The following is a 19282-nucleotide window of genomic DNA, read 5'->3' as shown; positions in this document are numbered from 1 at the left end:
ACCGAATGATGGGCTGAAGAGAGAACTAAGAAATCAGTAATGTGATTTTCTTCCATGCTCTTATTGATACTGTGTGTGCCCATTTGCTTTTGTGAAAACTGCACTATATCCACCGATTAATGGTGAAAATAATTTAACTTCTCATATTTCTTTAAAGTAGATTAATATTTATTAGGCAACAGAAACACATGGTTTTAATTCAATGTCAATGTACCACAACACTAGCAAATTTCTGGAATGTGTTATTTTTTTATATATCAGTGTTACTTATGAAAGAAAGACAAAACTCTAAAAAGTCCACCACATGATGGGAAGACACTGTCCACTTTAGGTGGCATGTAGCCAATGTAGAGAAAGGGGGAAAAAAATGGCACACAAATCTAAATTTCTTATCTTCGATTAAGAACTGGTGTGTAAGGACTAATAATTCTGGTCCAATTCCCAGACTGCAGAAGGCTCAGAGTTGCCGAGGTCAACTCAAACCTGTTTCACTAATTTCTTCAATGCCTTCTCAGGTTTATCTCTTATGATTTTCAAAAATTAAAACGAGAACAAAATTTTAAGAAGCCCTGAAGGGCAATGATAGCCAAACTTTTCTTTTATTGCAAATACAGACACTCCTCAACAGTAGTGAAAATCCTTGATTTAATTCACAAATGGGAATTTGTACATAAAATATAAACACTGATCTCTCTTCTGCTCTCATTTTGCAGCCCAAAGATGCAGTGCCTTGTGGAATAGAGAGAGATCCGTTTACAGTTGAGCATTCTGGCATTGTTCACACAACAGAAAGGCAGCCTTGCCCCATACTGTTGTTTTAACAATTAAAGAATTTTGCTTCACATGCAGGGTTCAACTATGACTGAGCTAGAAAATATGTGAAAGACATACATGGAAACAAAGATTGTTAAAATTTAGCCATAAATGCCCTATAAGGCTAGAACTAAAAATAGTACGACAGAAATAAAACAAAGGCCCATACAACACAAACTTTCTCCCTATAGTTACGGGGCTTTCCTTCCATGAGTCAGGTTTGACGAATGGAAGGTAGACCATGTGCAATGTGGTCAAGATAACCTAGTAACTGACCACACCACACTTGGCGAAGCATTCCCTTCAGAACCACAGCAATGCAAGAAAAGACAAAGTCCCAGCTAAACTGGACGGGCAGATAAAAAGATCACGCTGAAATCGATGAGCAAGAAGACAGAGATATACAGGGTATTTCTAGGCTAAAAAGGGCTCCAACATGCTTCCTCAAGTTTACAAATGAAACAGTTCGAGCTGGACTGTTTGGGTACAAAGACTACTCGTGCTGGACTCAAAATAAACATGGCTTTAATCCATACAATTAGTTCCCTTTTCTGAAAAGGAACTGGACATTCTTAAGACTTTCACTATATAAAGTGACTGCTAAAATGCAATCAAATTGATTGCTCATGAAATCCCAATCATGAGATGATCTAATGATAAAAAAAAGATGAAAGCACTGAGGCACTGAATAGAGACTAAAGTCATATCCTTCCTTGACTAGCTTTTCTTCCTTCTCTGTCTCTGTCTCTCTCTGTCTCGGAGCAATTTTCATGTCCGTGAACAAACTTTAAAGGAACAACTTCAAGTATATGCAGCAAACCATCTGCTTTGCTCTGAGAGGGAAGCCTGGCTTCCTGGCATAATGCTGGAGCCAACACTGCAGCCAAGCCAACACCAGCCATGTGCAGGTCCCATCGTGCTCGGACCACCTTTGCTAAGTCATGCCTTGCTGCCTGGACGATAGGACTAGGTGGAGCGGCACAGCTGTGTGTGGCTCCCTGGAAAAACCTAGCTTCATGCTCTGGGTAGGAGGTGACTCACATATTCGTAGCTTTATTTTAAAGCCTCCAAATCAAAGGACTTGGCAAAACTGACTAAATATCAACAAGAGAGAGCTAAGGGTGAGGTGGTAAAGCTGGAGGAAAATGGACAACAGGCTGGGTCTAGAACAGTGGATTCTAGAACGCTGTTAATGTCAGTCAAGTCAGAAGCCTTTTGGGGTGAGGTCTCCTTAAGGTGAGCATTAGTCACTTTGGGGGAAATAAAGGAACCATTTTGAACCACAGGGACATGTGTTGTTGGTAAGCCAAATCTTGGAATTACATGGAGTTGAAGTGTCGTAGGAGATGCCAGCATACTAAATGCTAAGACCTGAAGAGGATAATTTATTAACCTGAATGGTAAATCCCATTATACCGAATCTTGTGCCTGCCTTCTCCCAGCTGTTGGGCCACCAGGTATCCTTGGCAATACTGTGACAGCCAAGTGCTGATTATATCATTACCTTTTGACTGAAAATGTATTACTTATAAATTTTCTTTGGGGGAGATTTTTTTTCCTAGTAATCTTCAAAAGTTGACTGAAAACAGTTACCACAGTAAAGGATTTTGGGCTTGCTTTTGTTGCCACTATCAGCAAATTCTTCTCCGTATACTACCTTTCAGTAAAACTTGTTTTTATTTCTGGCTCTAAAAAGCTGTTGTGACAAATATGGAGGACACAAAGTGCTGTAATACTCTGAAAGTTACATGAAAACCACTGCCTGCCTCGCTATCCCTGCTCTGAAGGACAAGGATATGGAGGAGGAAGCAGAGCACGTGATGAAAGCCAGATGCACTCTCCAACCCTCTGCCACAGCAGCACTTGGGTGGGATCACGGAAATGGAGAGCCAGTGGTGACTCAGCTGACCTCTGGTCGAACTTTTTCATTTGCAGATGAGGAGACTGAGGCCCAGGAGGTCAAACACCATGCTCCCAATCACATGACCATCCGGCCATAGGCTTCCCTGACAGACTATCATGAGAAGGAATACAGTCCAACACCTCCACATTTACTGTCAAAGACTCATGTTAATAAAAGGATGGTAGGGGCGCCTGGGTGGCGCAGTCAGTTAGGCGTCCGACTTCAGCCAGGACACGATCTCGCGGTCTGTGAGTTCAGCCCCGCGTCGGGCTCTGGGCTGATGGCTCAGAGCCTGGAGCCTGTTTCCGATTCTGTGTCTCCCTCTCTCTCTGCCCCTCCCCCGTTCATGCTCTGTCTCTCTCTGTCCCAAAAATAAATAAACGTTGAAAAAAAAAAATTAAAAAAAAATAAAAGGATGGTAGAAGACAAAAGCGCAGACATTGAGAATTTAAGATTTAAGTAAGAATTTAGTCTCAAGGTGTGAAAGATCAGCCTTGTGTTCACCTCACACCTGCTTCAGGGGCTAGGTCTGTCCTTTACAACCAGTTAGATTAAAGTCCCTGGTTGCCTGGAATAGTCACTTTAATGTCTTCTTTTCTTAAATATAAAGAGCCCTTTCCCCCAAAACAAAGAGGTAGAATATTTCTGGTTTAAATAATATAGCATATGAAATACATAGATGTGTCACTCTCTTAAGGAAAAAAAGCAGGTCTGTCATTGGGAATACAACTATTTTTCAAGGGTTAAATATCACTCAGTATTTTTTGCCTACTGATGAAAATGAAAGCTGAAGAGTTAATATTTCTTTGAGCATCAGCTATTGCATTTAAACAGTGAAAAGTTTTGTGGTACCTCTTTCTTCTGTTCAGAAAACCAGCTGGTATCTTTGTTTGAACCTTGCGGCAATATGTGAAGATCCACCAGGACAGCAAAATTCCCACACTAAAAAGACATTAATGGCAGAGTTAGCTCACGCCCAGCAAACAATGAGAGAAAATCTCACAAATTCCTATGTGGTTGCTCATGATGAAATGGCAACAAAGTTCCCTAGTGGACAGAAATCTTAATATGGGGCAGGGCTACAGGTCATAAACCTACTAGTTTTTGCAAGTTTAATATTTAGGGCAGAAATGCTAAGGAGAAATAGAATTTTAATCATAATAGCAAAGACAAAAAACCTGTGTCCCACACCTTCGAGGGGATGCTCAAGGCATCCAGTGGCAGCTGGAAGGCTATCAAACACTGAGAGAAGTCCAATAGGTCAGAATTGGGTAGGCTCCAGAAAGGAATGGTTCCATGGACAGTCAGGGGAATTCTTTCTTTGACATAGGAAGAACACACATAAGCTACTGCATTTTCAGACAGAGAAAAGGAATGGCTGGGACAGTACATTTGAGAATACAAACAGAAGCAAGGAGAGCAAGGTGGATGCTGAATGACAGTTACCAAAACTAAATTAGTTTTATTAAAATACGCTGTAAAACTGTACAAATCCTGGGGCGCCTGGGTGGCTCAGTCGGTTGAGCGTCCGACTTCAGCTCAGGTCATGATCTCGCGGCTCGTGAGTTCGAGCCCCGTGTCAGGCTCTGTGCTGACAGCTTAGAGCCTGGAGCCTGTTTCTGCTTCTGTGTCTCCCTCTCTGTCTGCCCCTAACCCACTCGCATTCTGTCTCTGTCTCTCTCAAAAATAAATAAACATTAAAAAAAAATTTTTTTTTTAAACTGTACAAATCCTGCTTCTTGTCAATGTTCATCAGGGCAGCCAATAGCCATGTTATGGCTACTGAGCACATGAAATGTGGCTACTGTGATTGAGAAGCTGAATTCTAAATTGTATTTGACATTAATTTAACTTAAACAGCCACATGTGGCTAGGCGATTTGTGGCATGGCTATAGACCCTGTAAAAGGTTATAGCCTTTAAATCTTCACACCTTATGAGTAATTTCTGCAAATCTCTGGATAATTGTGGATAAGGTAACTTAGAAAGAAACAGAAGACCAAGACTGCAGGTTGGGGATGGTCTCAGAGGCCCAAAGGGTCAGTGATGACCTACAGGAAAATGTCATTTTTGTACATCTTTGGCTGAACAGGTTTTCTTTTTTGTTTTTTGTTTTTAAATTCCGTGCTGTAATTCAATGATGAAAGGAAAATATTTTCAACGAATGGCCCAAATAGACCAAATATAAATATGGAAGGAAAATAAAATTTGACACTTACCTCATACCATACACAAAAATTAATTTGAGATGGATGATAGACCTACACATAAAAACCAAAACTATCTTGCCCAACTTGCAGTAGAAAAAAATTTCTTAGAACCCAGAAAGCACAAAATATAGAAGGAAAAAATTATCAAATTGAATTCTGTCAAAATTTAAAACATTTGCTCATTAAAGGACACCACTGAGCTCCTGGGCGGCTCAGTTGGTTGAGCATCTGATTTCAGCTCAGGTCATGATCTTGTGGTTTGTGGGTTCAAGCCACACATAAGGCTCTCAGGTGTCAGCACAGAGCCTGCTTGGGATCCTCTGTCTCCCTCTCTCTCTCTGCCCCTCCCTGCTCGGGTGCTCTCTCCCTCTCTCAAAAATAAACATTAAGAAATTTTTTTAAAGAAAGACACCATTAATAAGATGAATATGTATGTCACAGGCTAAGAGAAAATATTTATAAATGCATATATCTGACATGAAGGACTGGCATCCAAAATAAATAACTTGTATAAATCTAATATTAAAAAAAAACAAACAACCTAAGCTTCAACAGATACCTCACAAGATAAACAAACAGCTAATAACACATGAAAAAGTGTTCAACATCAGTCATCGGGCAAATGTAAATGAAAACCACCAAGAGATACAACTACATACTTACAAGAATGACTAAAATTAAAAAGATTGACACACCAAATTTGGTAAGGATGTGGAGCTCCCCAAACTTTCATGCATTGCTAGTGGAAATATAAAATGGTTCAACCACTTTGGCAAACGGTTCGTCAGTTTCCTTTACTTAAACACACATTTAATTTACTGACTAAGCCAGCAATTCCACCTTAGGCACTTACCAAGAGAGATAAAACATGTGCACAGGAAGATTTGTACGCAAATGTTCATAGAAGTCTTATTCATAATAGCTAAGACAAGACAGAAGACAACCCAAGTCCATCAACAGGAGAATAAACAAAGTATGGTATATTCATTCAATGGAATGCTCGTCACAAAACTACAGATCCACTCAACATGGACTAATCTCCACATTATGTTGAGCAAAACACGCCAGGCGAAAAGAATACGTACTGTAGGATTCCATCTATATGAAGTTCTAGAAGAGCAAAACTCAATCTGTGGCCAAAGCAATCAGAATAGTGATTACCTAGGGAGGAGTTGACTGAGAACAGGCACAGAAGAACTTTGTGTGGTGGTGGGAAGGTTCTCTATCTTGGTGGGGTATACGGTTAAGATCAGTTGATTTCAGTGTAAATTATACATCGCTAATAAATAATTTTTAAAGGCTGTGTAAAAGCACATTTACATTTACTGACAGTTATATAAAATGTCCTCTGTCCTTAAAAATGTATGGTATTTTGGAGGAGAACAAAGTGAAGTTCAACTGGATAAAAAATAATGAAATATGGTGAAAGAGGATCTCCTATGATGTCAAACAGTGCAGTGTGACCCACTGAACTGCTTCTTAGTGTGTTACAACCAGTATTTTATTTTAATGAAAGAGAATCAAAGGAAATATGTGAATAGAATAAAAAATATCAATATGTCACATGGTACAGTCAAGTCTTATTTTGTGAAACTTATGTATGAGTATACTGAGTTATGATGGGAAGCCTATTTCTTACTGTGGATTTGTGGTCAAAACTGTTTGAAAACCACACTCAAGTATACTGTTACTTTACATTTCTTCACAACTGTTGATTATAGATTTAACCTTTAAGGAATATGCTGCCACCAGGTGGAGGTCATATGCCACAACTACATGACATTAACCAGGGGTTATTAACTTTTTGTGTGCCATGGATAAAACACAATGGATTCAAAAGAAAACCAATTTGACTGAAGTACGATTATCCAAATTAAAAAAAAAAATGTGATTTAGTAATGTATGTACTTGTCTATTAAGGCATTGGCTCTTTTCATAGTGGTAGATCTAATAACTACCAAAACTCCGAAGTAATAGTAAACATACATGATACCTTCAGATATGTGCCACAACTATAAGATAACATGAAAAGAGCTATGATTCTACTGGTGACATATCCTGCAAATACCATGTTTTGAATACTTAATTTATAATAAAAAAAATTGGTTAGAATTTGGTTAAAATAAAGATGTAATTTTTGCTCCCATCCAAGTTCACCAACCCTCTCAATTCTATCCCAAACCTGTTGAGGCACCACAGATGGCAGAACAAGAACCTCGCAGAAGCAATGGGATGTGCCTTATACACATTTTACTGGGTTTCCTGCAAGTGTTTAATCCTGACTCCTTAGACCAAGTTCTCTGCTAGCCCTTCTCCATTAGCAAAATTGGCTTTTAAAATAGTAAAAAAAAAAAAAAGTGATACTTGAACAATTTGAATTGATACTATGTAATAGTAGCTTTCTATAAACTTTTTTTTTATGTTTATTTATTTTTGAGAGAGACAGAGAGAGAGAGAACATACATGCACAGGAGGGGCAGGGAGACAGGGAGACAGAGGATCCCAAGCAGGCTCTGCTGTCAGCACAGAGCCTGATGTGGGGCTTGAACCCACGAACCATGACATCACAGATGACCTAAGCCAAAGGCGGGCAATTAACCAACTGAGTCACCCAGGCGCCCCTGTAATAGTAGCTTTCTAATGAATTAAATAGCAAGGTCCAATTTGGTATTCTCTCATCATTTCATACCTTTGATCACAAATAATCTAGTGTAAGTTTGATTATAAACAGACCGATTAGAATAGTTTTGTTTTTGGAATCTTACTCCGGTGCTCAAACTTTCCTGGGACTTCAGCCAGACTCTGCCACCAGGCACATGTGCAGTCCCCCCAACACACAGCAGGGCTCTCCCCCTGCAGCCAGCAGTTCTGAGTTCTCCAGCAAGCTCTCTCAGACTCCCACACCAAGCAACCGTATGCTGCCTTTCTAAAGTTCCCTGCTCTCATAGCTTTGCTGCTTTGCTCCCATCAGTGAACAGAAGTTTTAAGGGAAAAAAAGCCTCCTACTGCTGCCAGGAGCACAGCCTTCACTTCTCCTTAATTAGGAGGAGGCTATTTCATCTCTCAGCAGAGAAACTCCAGCTCTCTTCAGAAAGGGGGAACACACGAACCATGACTTCTTTCTTAGGCCACAGCTGCTCACTTTACACAGGCCAGTTACCTCTTTAACAGACCAAAGGCCACTAGTAAAAGCTTTGCATCTCATGCCCTGGGTTGTGAGTCAACAGGCCAGGATCTGATCCAGCTTCTAGCCCCCTCCACCCAGACGTTTCGGCCAAAAGCCTGGGAGTCAACCCCAACTCCTCCTTTTCCCTAACCCTCCACACTCAGTCACCAAGTCTTATTGGTTTTACTTCTTGAAGGGCTAAGCACACCTCTGTCTCTCGTTCTGCATGTCATCTCCCTCCTGGTGTCTCATGAACTCTCAACACCAACCAGAGCAATCTCTAACATATGTGCTTTCTGCCCTCTGATTCCAATGCACCCCGATGCTCCTGGATTTGTCAACTTTTATGCCTCCTTGAACCCCAGGAGGAGCATGGACATCTCAGTGCAGCTTTTCTGAACAGTTTGTCACTTGGTCCCCTGGATCAGGCCTATGCTTCACATGCTTATTTATTTCTGCACTAAATGGCTGGTCTACGTAGGGGCTGCCCCTGCTAGGCTGTTAGCTCCTTGGTGCAGACAGACAGGGTCCCAATCTCATTCAAATCTACACTGCAGCAATTAGCACGGGACCAGCTCACAACAAGTGCTTAATAGTGTGTGTGTGTGTGTGTGTGTGTGTGTGTGTGTGTGTGTGTGTGTGTACAGACAGCTTTAATCTTCAGTGAGACCCTGCTGGCCTAGCCCTTCAACATCCATGCCACCACTGCTCTGCCTTTAGAGTCTTTATCAAGGGGAAGATTTCACGGCAAGTGCTATTTAAAGGAAGGAAGAAAGGAACGAATGAACAATGACAGTATAAATGGGCTCTGAAGTTTGGGCAAACCACAGCCTTATCTGTAAACTGAGGGTGCTGAGCCCATTCTGGGGACAAGGCTGTTCCGATTCTGCACAGGACACAGATGCATCATAGAACAATTTCCCCTCTCCTTATTCTAGAGTGGCAACAACTATGCCATTACCAGTGACAACCAGTGATTTTCTATAGTTTCAAAAAAAAGGGACTAGATGGATCCTATGATTATCTCACCCTAACCTCACTGCCAGGGGTGGAAGATCTTTTTTTTTTTAATATGAAATTTATCATATTATCATATCAAATTGGTTTCCATACAACACCCAGTGTTCATCCCAACAGGTGCCCTCCTCAATGCCCATCACCCACTCTCCCCTCCCCCCCACCCCTCATCAACCCTCAGTTTATTCTCAGTTTTTATGGTTTGCCTCGTTCCCTCTCTGTAACTTTTTTTTGCCCCTTCCCCTCCCCCATAGTCTTCTGTTAAGTTTCTCAGGATCCACGTAAGAGTGAAAACATATGGTATCTGACTTTCTCTGTATGACTTATTTCACTTATTAGCATAACACTCTCCAGTTCCATCTACGTTGCTACAAAAGGCCATATTTCATTCTTTCTCATTGCCAAGTAGTATTCCATTGTATACATAAACCACAACTTCTTTATCCAGTGAAGAAATGGGCAGAAGACATGAACAGACACTTCTCTAAAGAAGACATCCGGATGGCCAACAGGCACATGAAAAGATGCTCAACATCGCTCCTCATCAGGGAAATACAAATCAAAACCACACTCAGATATCATCTCATGCCAGTCAGAGTGGCTAAAATGAACAAATCAGGAGACTATAGATGCTGGAGAGGATGTGGAGAAACGGGAACCCTCTTGCACTGTTGGTGGGAATGTAAACTGGTGCAGCCGCTCTGGAAAACAGTGTGGAGGTTCCTCAAAAAATTAAAAATAGATCTACCCTATGACCCAGGAATAGCACTGCTAGGAATTTACTCAAGGGATACAGGAGTGTTAATGCATAGGGGCACTTGTACCCCCAATGTTTATAGCAGCACTTTCAACAAGAGCCAAATTATGGAAAGAGCCTAAATGTCCATCAACTGAGGAATGGAAGATCTTGTAATTTTACCTTAAGTGTCAAATAAAGGTGGAAATGCTAACACTTCTCACACATGAAGGTACCTGAGAAGCAGGCTCAGAACCGTGAGATCCACATGCATTCTCCCATTTCCTCGTTCATTCAACACCTGCTGAGTTTCACCGGAGCCCTGGTCAGACCCTGAGAGGGAGAGGCACTTACTGTAGTAAGTGTAACCACAGTGTACACCCCAGGACCAGAGGTGGCCAAGCCACCACTCTGCCTGAAGGAGGCCAGGGATGAGGTATATGACCTCTCAGCTAGTCCTGAGGAAGAGGACAGGTGGTGGAGAAAAAGAAAAAAACAGCAGCCACATGAGGAAAGAGGCCTGAATAGCCTGGCATGCTCTGGGGACAAAACAGAGTCCGATAAGCAGAAACAGGACGTCAGCAGATGAGGCCAATAGGGCAGGAGGGTTCAGACCACAGAGGAACCCTGGGCAAGCCAAGGAGGAACGAAAAGACCTGTAGGCTGGAGAGCTCTCTCAGGTAGGAGTGCCTGGGCCGGCAGAGCCATGCGGACAGGTTTAAAGCCACCCCCAACCCCAAATAAGAGACAATGGAAGGTGATGGGTAAAGAAGAAGGAGTAGATCTGAGACACACTCAAAAGAGAAAGAAGAGGATGTGGTTTGGGGCAACAATGATGCTCTAGGCATGTGAGTAGTTCCAGTGTGCCCATGGGCTGTCCACAGGCAACTCACTCATGTGGGTCTGCTGGAACTGTTATTGGCATTTTATACCACATGCCACTAAGGACTTAAGGCAGTTTGGATTAATGAGGCAAATATGAAAGATGGAGGAAATAAGAAAAACAAGGGTAGAAATCTAAAATGAAGCCAATGGTAGGTCTGTACAAAATTTCCACCATTGTCATAGGTCTTTGCAACAGTTGGCTCTGAGTTTGCTAGTTCCTGATGTAAAACAAGAAAAGCCAATCAGAGTCTGTAAGATGAGAATGAATCAGTACTGAGGATAACTCAATCATTTCTAAATATTAAATCTAGAGAGACATTTTTCCTGAAGATTTTCATGAAAAACAAAAACAAAAACAAAACATGGCGACTCTCTTCCTGGAGTATCTACCAACATTACTAAAAGGCTTTAAGGAACATATTAAATATCTTCCTATCAAAATAAAGTGCATGTATGCTACATGGAATTAGAAAGTCATGTGGTTTTTGAAGAAAAAGCACACTTTACAGAGCACCTATGATCTAGGCATTGTGCTAAGCTTTATCTATAGTATTCCATTTAATCCTCACCACTAGCCTACAAAAGAGCACAACTATTACTCATATTTCATAGATAAGGATGTGGCATCTGAGAAGGTAGAGACTAGTCCAATATTACATAGTCAATAAGTGACAGACCAGGAATCAAATCCAAACCCATTACACTCTAAAGCCCCCTGCCATGTATTACTTTGAAGAAATATCCCCTCTGAAAAAAGACCACTCAGGACTTTTTTCCAGAAGCCATGTGGAGGCATATTTAAGGCTACCTAGCCTGGAACCCACCCCACTATACCTGTTCCCTCTTAGGGTGAGCGCTGGAAGGCTTGTCTGTCCATTAGTGACAAAGGACTGAACCGAGAACTCTGAACAGGGTCACTGAGCTCCCTTCCCTGTGCAGTGACTCATTCCATGCTTGAAGAGAGGCACTAAGAGTTCTGATGCTGAAGCTGTCAGTGTGGGGTGCCCTGCTAGGATAAGCGTGCAGAGTAGTGGCAAAGGCCCCCCTGCATAGAGATGGGGGTGGGGGGGGGGAAGAAAAGGGGGAGGAAAGGACTGCAGCAGAGGACCAGGGCAATAAATCACACTGAACGTGGGGTGGGGGTGTTGGGACAGGCGGTCTCCTGACAGTAACAATCCTATCCAGAGTTAAAGCAGAAGAAAAGTCAACACAAATCTTTTGTCCACTTAACTCCCTTGCCCTCTCCTTACCCAAGAAATCTAAGCTTGGAGTTTACATTCAAGAAAAGCAACCAGCATACCTTTAGGATGGCATATTCAATAAACAAACAGGTCAGAGAAGGAAAGAATAAAGGGTCATTCCATCAGAGTACAATGTATCATTAATCTAACTGCAAAAACTTACTAAGCAAATTGGCAGTAACAATAGTTAAGATTCATTGAGCACTTATTGTGTGCCAGATTCTGGGTAAAGCCCTTTCCTTACATTACTGCATTTGACTCTCATGACAACCCAGAGAGTCATAAACCATTACCAGTCAGTGTTCTGGAAACACTGAGAAACTTAAGAGCTCTGTTCTCTTTCACTTTTAGAAGATTCCTGGTGATCACGGGTAGGCTGTTTGGTGTGGTGCCTTGCCAACCTGGCAAATACTGGTCAGGCCAGGTAGAAGGACCATTCTATAATCTTAGTAACGGAATTAGACCCAGCCCAAATTCAAGAGCACACCCACAGAGAAACCTCGAGAAAGCCCTAGGATGACAAGCAGGAGAAGGGCCTAACACAAGAAGTCCGAGGCCACAGATCTCTTTCAACGATGTCCCAGTTTAGGAGGAGTGTCCAACTCCCTTCTCTGGGCCTCAGTTTCCCTCTGTGTAAAATGAGAGGCCACCACTGGATCTCCTTCAGGGTGCCTTCCATTTTAACATCCCACCTCCTGGTTGTGTTTGGGTTAACAACCATGGCTTGGATTCTATTTGCACACACAATGTTTGCCCTGATGTATAAGTTATGCAAGAGTCACACTGAGTCTGGCACATCGTCTCATCCTGTATCGGTTCACTACAGGCCACGCAAGCACAGTAGTAAAAAATCTTAGCAACCGATGAGTCCTCCCCCTGAGCATTCTCTGACACCTCGCAGGCAGGACAAAGCTCCTGTTTGCTGCCACAGCACTTTCATGATTCTGTTGTGGAATCATCACAGGCTGTAAACACATGGCTGTTTACATCCATCTCCTATAGGCTGCCTGTGGGGAGGAGCTGCCTTCTGCTACCTTTGGGTTGTCAATGCCTCATACTGGGCCTGGCACAGAGAGGACAGTGAAGAATGTTGGTTAAACAAATCCTAAAAACTACATCAATGATAAAAATTACTTTAGTGTCTGCCTTGTTCTCTCTCTAGGAGGGATTATCCGCCTCTCACCTGCACCCTGTCCTCAGAACTGGAAAGACCACAGAATCAATCTCATGGCTTATAACTAAGTTTGCATCATTCATGAACAGAATATTTCAGCCCAGAAAACAGGTAGCAATACCCACTTCTCCATGCCAAATACTTACTTTCCCACCTTCCAATCAGGCAGAACAATCTGCAAAACCCTGGTTGACTGTGTGGATTCAAACGCAATAAAGGGAACATGTAAGGGGGCTTCTTTGGTAGCAAATAGATAACTAGTTCTTTGGCTCAACTTTTTCCAGCTGAAAGGGATGCAGCAGAGGATGTGACTTGTCTCAGGTGAAAAGGAACCAGAAGGGGAGGGAGTTTCTCTCTCCTGTTTCGTGTCTGTTGTGGGGCTTCTGGCTACAGGTCAGGGAGTACACCTTGCCAGTCATTTGTTTGTGTTTCTTAACAGATTTATTGTTATGGATGGGGAAAGATCCTACGTGGGTGGGAAACAAGTCACAAAGGAATGAGAAAGAACGCAGAAAAACAGAGCTAATGAGTTTGATGACAAAGAGGAAAAAACAGAGTAACAGGCTGATGTCCTTCAGTAAACCGCTTCTGGCCTCCTATTAAGAAAGAGTTTGAGGGGCGCCTGGGTGGCGCAGTCGGTTAAGCGTCCGACTTCAGCCAGGTCACGATCTCGCGGTCCGTGAGTTCGAGCCCCGCGTCGGGCTCTGGGCTGATGGCTCAGAGCCTGGAGCCTGTTTCCGATTCTGTGTCTCCCTCTCTGCCCCTCCCCGGTTCATGCTCTGTCTCTCTCTGTCCCAAAAAATAAATAAACGTTGAAAAAAAAAAAAAACCTTTAAAAAAAAAAAGAAAGAGTTTGAGGTTTTGGCCTACAGTGCTCAAAAGTGGCTCACACTCTTCGTGGGTAAGATTTGGGAAGAAAAGCAAAGCACTGTTGGGCATACAGCAAAGGCCAACTAAAGTGGTATATATCGTAAAGCAAAGCTTAAATTTAACATATGCCATTGGAACCTTCAAGTAGCATTTGGGGCTGAATCACAGACTCTAAAACCCACCATTGCAGTTAGGAAGAGTGCAGTTAGGAATAAGCCTTCAGTCGCTCCTTTTGAAAGAGAAGGACCTATTTCATTGCTATAGACACTTTCCCTAATGGTTTTCAAGAAATCATTCTTTCCAATGTAACCAGTAGGCCACTTCCCCTCCAGGGACTGGAGTGGCGTGTACAGAGTGTGTGCAGCAACAGGGAGCACAATGACCTGGGGGTGGAATGCATCTGACCTAAACCTCTGGCCTACACCTCAATTCCCCCAGACCAGAGGAAGTTCCTGCGATGTAAAATGGGGACGAAAACCACCTTATGGAGGTATCTGACGAAATGAGAGAACACAGAGGTGCAATGCTTCGCACAGTGCCAGTCATACAAAGGGCTCAGTGGGTTGTTGTGGGTTTCCCCCACCCCTGCAAAGGTAGAATTTGCCTCAAATTCCAAGGCATATCACATGAACTCTGAATTGTCAGTTCCATAAGATTTACAAACAGATAGGGCACGGGTTTCCACCTATTCCTACTAAGAGCTAATAAATGCCTCATAACTCTTTTGTACAGTTTTACTCCGGCCATGCACTGCTTCTTGGAAGAACAGATGGCTTGTAATCACAGCTGATTATAGAGTAAAACTATGAGCTCTCCCCTCCCATATTTCTGCAACAGAGAACATGAAATGAAAAGATAACCTGAAAGACATTATTATGTACTTGAGAAAGTCTTAGGTGGCTGGAAAGACAAGCAACATTCATAATTAGCAACACTGAGGCCATCAGGAGTGTGTTCAGGACCAATCATGGCCAACCATTTAGTAATCGGAATATGGAATTTGATAAACAATAAGGGTATAGGTCCCCACAAGCTCTGCTCACAATTTTATCCAGTATTATGTGTTATCAAGGAACTCGGGGATGCGGGTTTGATTTTAAACTCTCTAATAATTAACATTTTAGAAAATATTCTTTTATATTCCTGAGGAACCTTGACAGTCTTCAATGTCAAGAAGTATAAAAGCAGTGTAGCCTATGAGTTAAAGAAACTTACGACCACTTATAAAATGAATCAGAAAGAAAAAAGAAAACAAAAAACTCTGCAAATATTCTTCTAGTGATCAATGCCTGGAATTCATGGATTGCTCTAAAGGACAGCCAGTCTTGAGGGAGATTTCTTGAAAGAAGAAGGGAGATAAAACGTGGCACAATTTTCCACCCTTGTTGGTGCAAGGGACAAAGAGATTTTGATGGCTACTTTGGGGAATCTGTGTGACTTAGAGGAATTCTGTTTATTCAGTTAAATGTTAAATAATTTAATGAATCCCCCACATCGGTATGTTTTCTCTGGAACCCTCTCATCTACTTTCTACTACAACAAATGACTTGCCAGATAAAGCTATGACAGGCACTCTCTGTTGAATCTAGTTGCCATTTGATTTTTTGTCAAGTATTAATACTGTCCACACATTGTTGATAAAGGGGGCTACCTGTAAAAGGGGTAAGCAGTGCTTCCAAAGCCAACTTAAAGGGGCCAAAGATAAGGCTAACATGTAAACTTTACATGAGGGCAAAAAGAATCCAAGTGTATGGCTGCAAACCAAAACACAACCTCAGAGTCAGGACTTCCTGAGGCCTACTGCACATGAAAAGCTTCCACTTCTGCAAGGCTCAGAGTTACCTGAGTCTCAGAGAGGCCCAACCAAGTCAAGTGCAAGCCTCGTCTCTACCCTTAGCCATACTTATTCTCTTGGTTCTGCCAGTTCAGGAAAGTAATCTGTGTGCACAACCTGAAGGGTATTTACTCACTGAAGCCTAGACAGAGGCCTGGCTCTCAAAGTACCAGCAGCATTAGAATCTCCTAATTGTCTCCTATGCAAATTCAGGCCTACCCAGTCAGAAATTTGAAGGGTATCCTGTGTTTTAACAAGTCTTCCAGGTGATTCTGGTTCAGGCTCAAGTTTAAGAAGTACTGCTGTAAGCCACTGTGTCTCCTTGAAGATAATTCATGACTTTCTCAGTATGAAAAAGGAACGTTCTTGGTGGTTACAATAAAAAGGAAGAAAAAAAATCCTATCAAGTTTCACCATGTAAAACAATGGAAGGTGGCAACACACCAGAATTGTGAAAATATTACAATTCTAAAACTCACAAGAATATCACCATTTTATCACAATGGTAAAATAATTCCCTTAGAGTTGTAAGAAACTCAAAGTAGGATTTTCCTTAGAAAGGAAACATAACCCTCTAGAGGTGAATGTGATGTGCAGCCAGGGTTGAGAACCACAGATACAATAATGCCTTGCTGAGAATCTTAAAAACTTACCGCTGGCTTAGGATAAAGATGGTGATAGAAATCCAAAGAGAAAACATGATCTATCTGCCAGACTGAGATCGAGCCTTAGCAGAAATAGAAAGGAAGGAGGTGGTAAGCCTCAAACAGACAGGGAGGTTATACAGTGGCACGTCAGTCCTTGAAATGAGGTCAGACAACTGGGCTCCAAGGAAACCGGTCCCAGGGCATGAACAGGATGGGCACTGTACACAGCTTGGCCACAGAGATGATGAGGATCCCTGCAGTGGCAATAGATCCTAGAGGGGGGCAAATGGCATTGCAATTTGCAAAAGGGGGCAAAAGATAGATTTTCCAACTATAAACTTAATCTCTAACAGATTATTAGAGGGGATCCAGAAGAAAACCCAAAGTATAAATATGACAAACTACACCAAGATTCCCAGACGATAACAACTGGTGAGATGTGGCTGACAAAGCAGATATGAACCCCCACCAGGAATCAGGCAAAGTTTCCCATGACATCCCTTTGCCTGAACTACTCCACCGAAACAGCTTCTGTGAAGGTTACCAATGACCTTCATGTAACCAAGTCCAATGGTCAGTTCTTGGCCCTCATGTTACTTGAACTCTCAGTGCCATCTAAGAAAGTGGTTCTTTCACTTGCCCCTTACAACTCTCATTTCTGGGATAACATGCTTTCCTGGCTCTCTTCCCTCTTCCTTATCCACTATTTCTCAGTCTCCTGTGCTGGTTCATCCCCATCATACTGAATCTAAACTGACTAGGGCTCAGCCTGTAAACCTCTCCTATCTCCACCTACACCCTCATCAGTCTCCAGGTTTCAGATTCCAGACAGTTCACATGCTGATGACACCTAGCATTCCTGATCTAGTCCAGACATCTCCCGAGCTCCACATGTACAAATCCAGCTGACTACTCTACATCTCCACTTGGATGTCTAACAGGTATCTACAACATAACAAATTCAAAACAAAACTATTGATATTTTACCCTCAAACCTGCTCCCACCAGGTTTAGTTAAGCTGGTTTGGTAAACGGCAACTCCATTCTCTAAGTTGTTCAGTTCAAAAACTGTGGAGTCATCTTTAATGCCTCTCCTTCTCTCATAATCTCTCATAATCTATGAGTAAAACCCTAGCAGCTTCTACTTTCAAAAGAGCCTGCCTGGGACATGGAAAGAGCTCAATAAATATTAATTGAATGAATCTCTGAATGAACAAATGAATCCAGGTGAAGAAAAACCAGAAAAATTGGGGTGGAAGAAACGATGATTAGGTGAATTCATAACTAGTTTAACAGCCATAACCACAGGATGGCTTTTTCCTTGATCCTTGTCTTGGTCCACATTCTTGGCATTGACATGGATGAAGGTATGAAGATACAGTGCCAACAACATAGGTGGATGATACTGCATGAGATGGAATAGTGAATATTTTGTTGGGGTAACAAAAATGATCTGGAAAGAAAACACACACACAAAAAAAAACAAAAACAAAAAAAACCCTGGATCTCTGTGACTCAGAGACAAATAAAATTAGGTTATGAGGATGAGTTAAATAAAGTAGTTAGATCAATCTAACTAAGTGGAATTTAATAAGGATATATGTAAGGGCCAAACTTTGGCTCTAAAAAACTAATCGCCTGAGCACAGAGGTACTCTTAATCAAGAGTAAGCTGAGTGGGCAGCATTATGCTGTGGCAGTCAATGATGGCAATTTCATTTTAGGCTACTTTAACAGTAGCAGCTAAAATAAACATAATGATGGCTATGTTTTACGCATTTAGTGTTCAACTAGTTTCAAAATACATAGACAAACTGTGACAAATTAGAGTAAGAATGTCAACTTAAAATCATCCTATAAGGATCAATTGAAAAAAGGAGAATGATTCACTTTTTTAAGTAAAAGAAAAAACCAGGATGAAATAATATTCACAGGACTTTTAAAGGTGGAAGAACAATTCTTTTTAGTTCTTTAGGGCCTTAAGAAATAGAGAACCAGGTGAGAGCAGAGAAACCACATTGGCAAGACTTTCGGACCCACCGGCCTTCCAATCAGGAAATGATATGCCATGGGAGGTGGTGCACTCACCACCCAACCCAGGAGATCAAAGCGTAAAGTACATGAAATAGACAACCGTGTAAATATCACACTGTTATTACAGGTCACTGGTCTAATTGTGAGAAGTGATGAAACTCCTACAGGAAAAGATGTACAACTGACTTGCTCCATTTTATTGATAAGCCACTTAAACCATCCAAAGCACAATCAGTGACTTGTTTGGAGTTTTTTTAGTGTACTCCTAAAGATGTGGGCCTAATGACCTTAAGAAGCAGAGAACTTGTCTTCTAAGAGACACTTTAACAGAGAAAGCTTGGGCTTTAGAATCAGACAGATGAGTGTCCCAACACTGGCTGCACCTTTTACGGTCATTTGGTCCTGGGCAAGTTTTTCAGCCTCTGAGTCTTAATTCCTTCTCTGTAAAATGGGGTAATCATTCCTGCTCCCACAGAGATATTCTTACGATTAAATTCAAAGAGGAAAAAATAGAGTACAATGACAAATGGTAGTTAGCGAATAAATTGAGAGTAGTTAACAAATGAAGATATGGTTCTCAGTCCCAGTATTGAAACTAATGAGGGTCACAAGATGGACCAACACTAGCCAAAAACTTTCTTTGGTGACAGAAATGTTCCTTGTCTGTGCTGATACCTTAGCCACAAGTCATGAGAACGCCTGATATGAGGCTAGTGCAAATTTTGAAATTTCTCTCATTCTAAAAGGTTATTTG

General features: G+C 41.8%; 1 protein-coding gene across 1 annotated transcript in view; it reads right to left on the bottom strand.

Annotated features, from left to right (window-relative positions):
• Window positions 1–19282, bottom strand: part of LOC123580509 (SLX4 interacting protein) — a 178830-nt gene that overhangs the window by 62309 nt on the left and 97239 nt on the right. Inside the window, exon 3 of the mRNA XM_045445320.1 lies at window positions 3569–3658. Within this exon, the coding sequence (XP_045301276.1) occupies window positions 3569–3658 (90 nt within the window). The remainder of the gene's footprint in view (window positions 1–3568; window positions 3659–19282) is intronic.

The sequence above is a fragment of the Leopardus geoffroyi genome, chromosome A3 (genome assembly GCF_018350155.1).
Source record: "Leopardus geoffroyi isolate Oge1 chromosome A3, O.geoffroyi_Oge1_pat1.0, whole genome shotgun sequence".
NCBI classification, from domain to species: Eukaryota; Metazoa; Chordata; class Mammalia; order Carnivora; family Felidae; genus Leopardus; species Leopardus geoffroyi.
The sequence above is the reverse complement of the archived record's forward strand: the minus strand, read 5'-3'. Positions and strand labels throughout refer to the sequence as shown.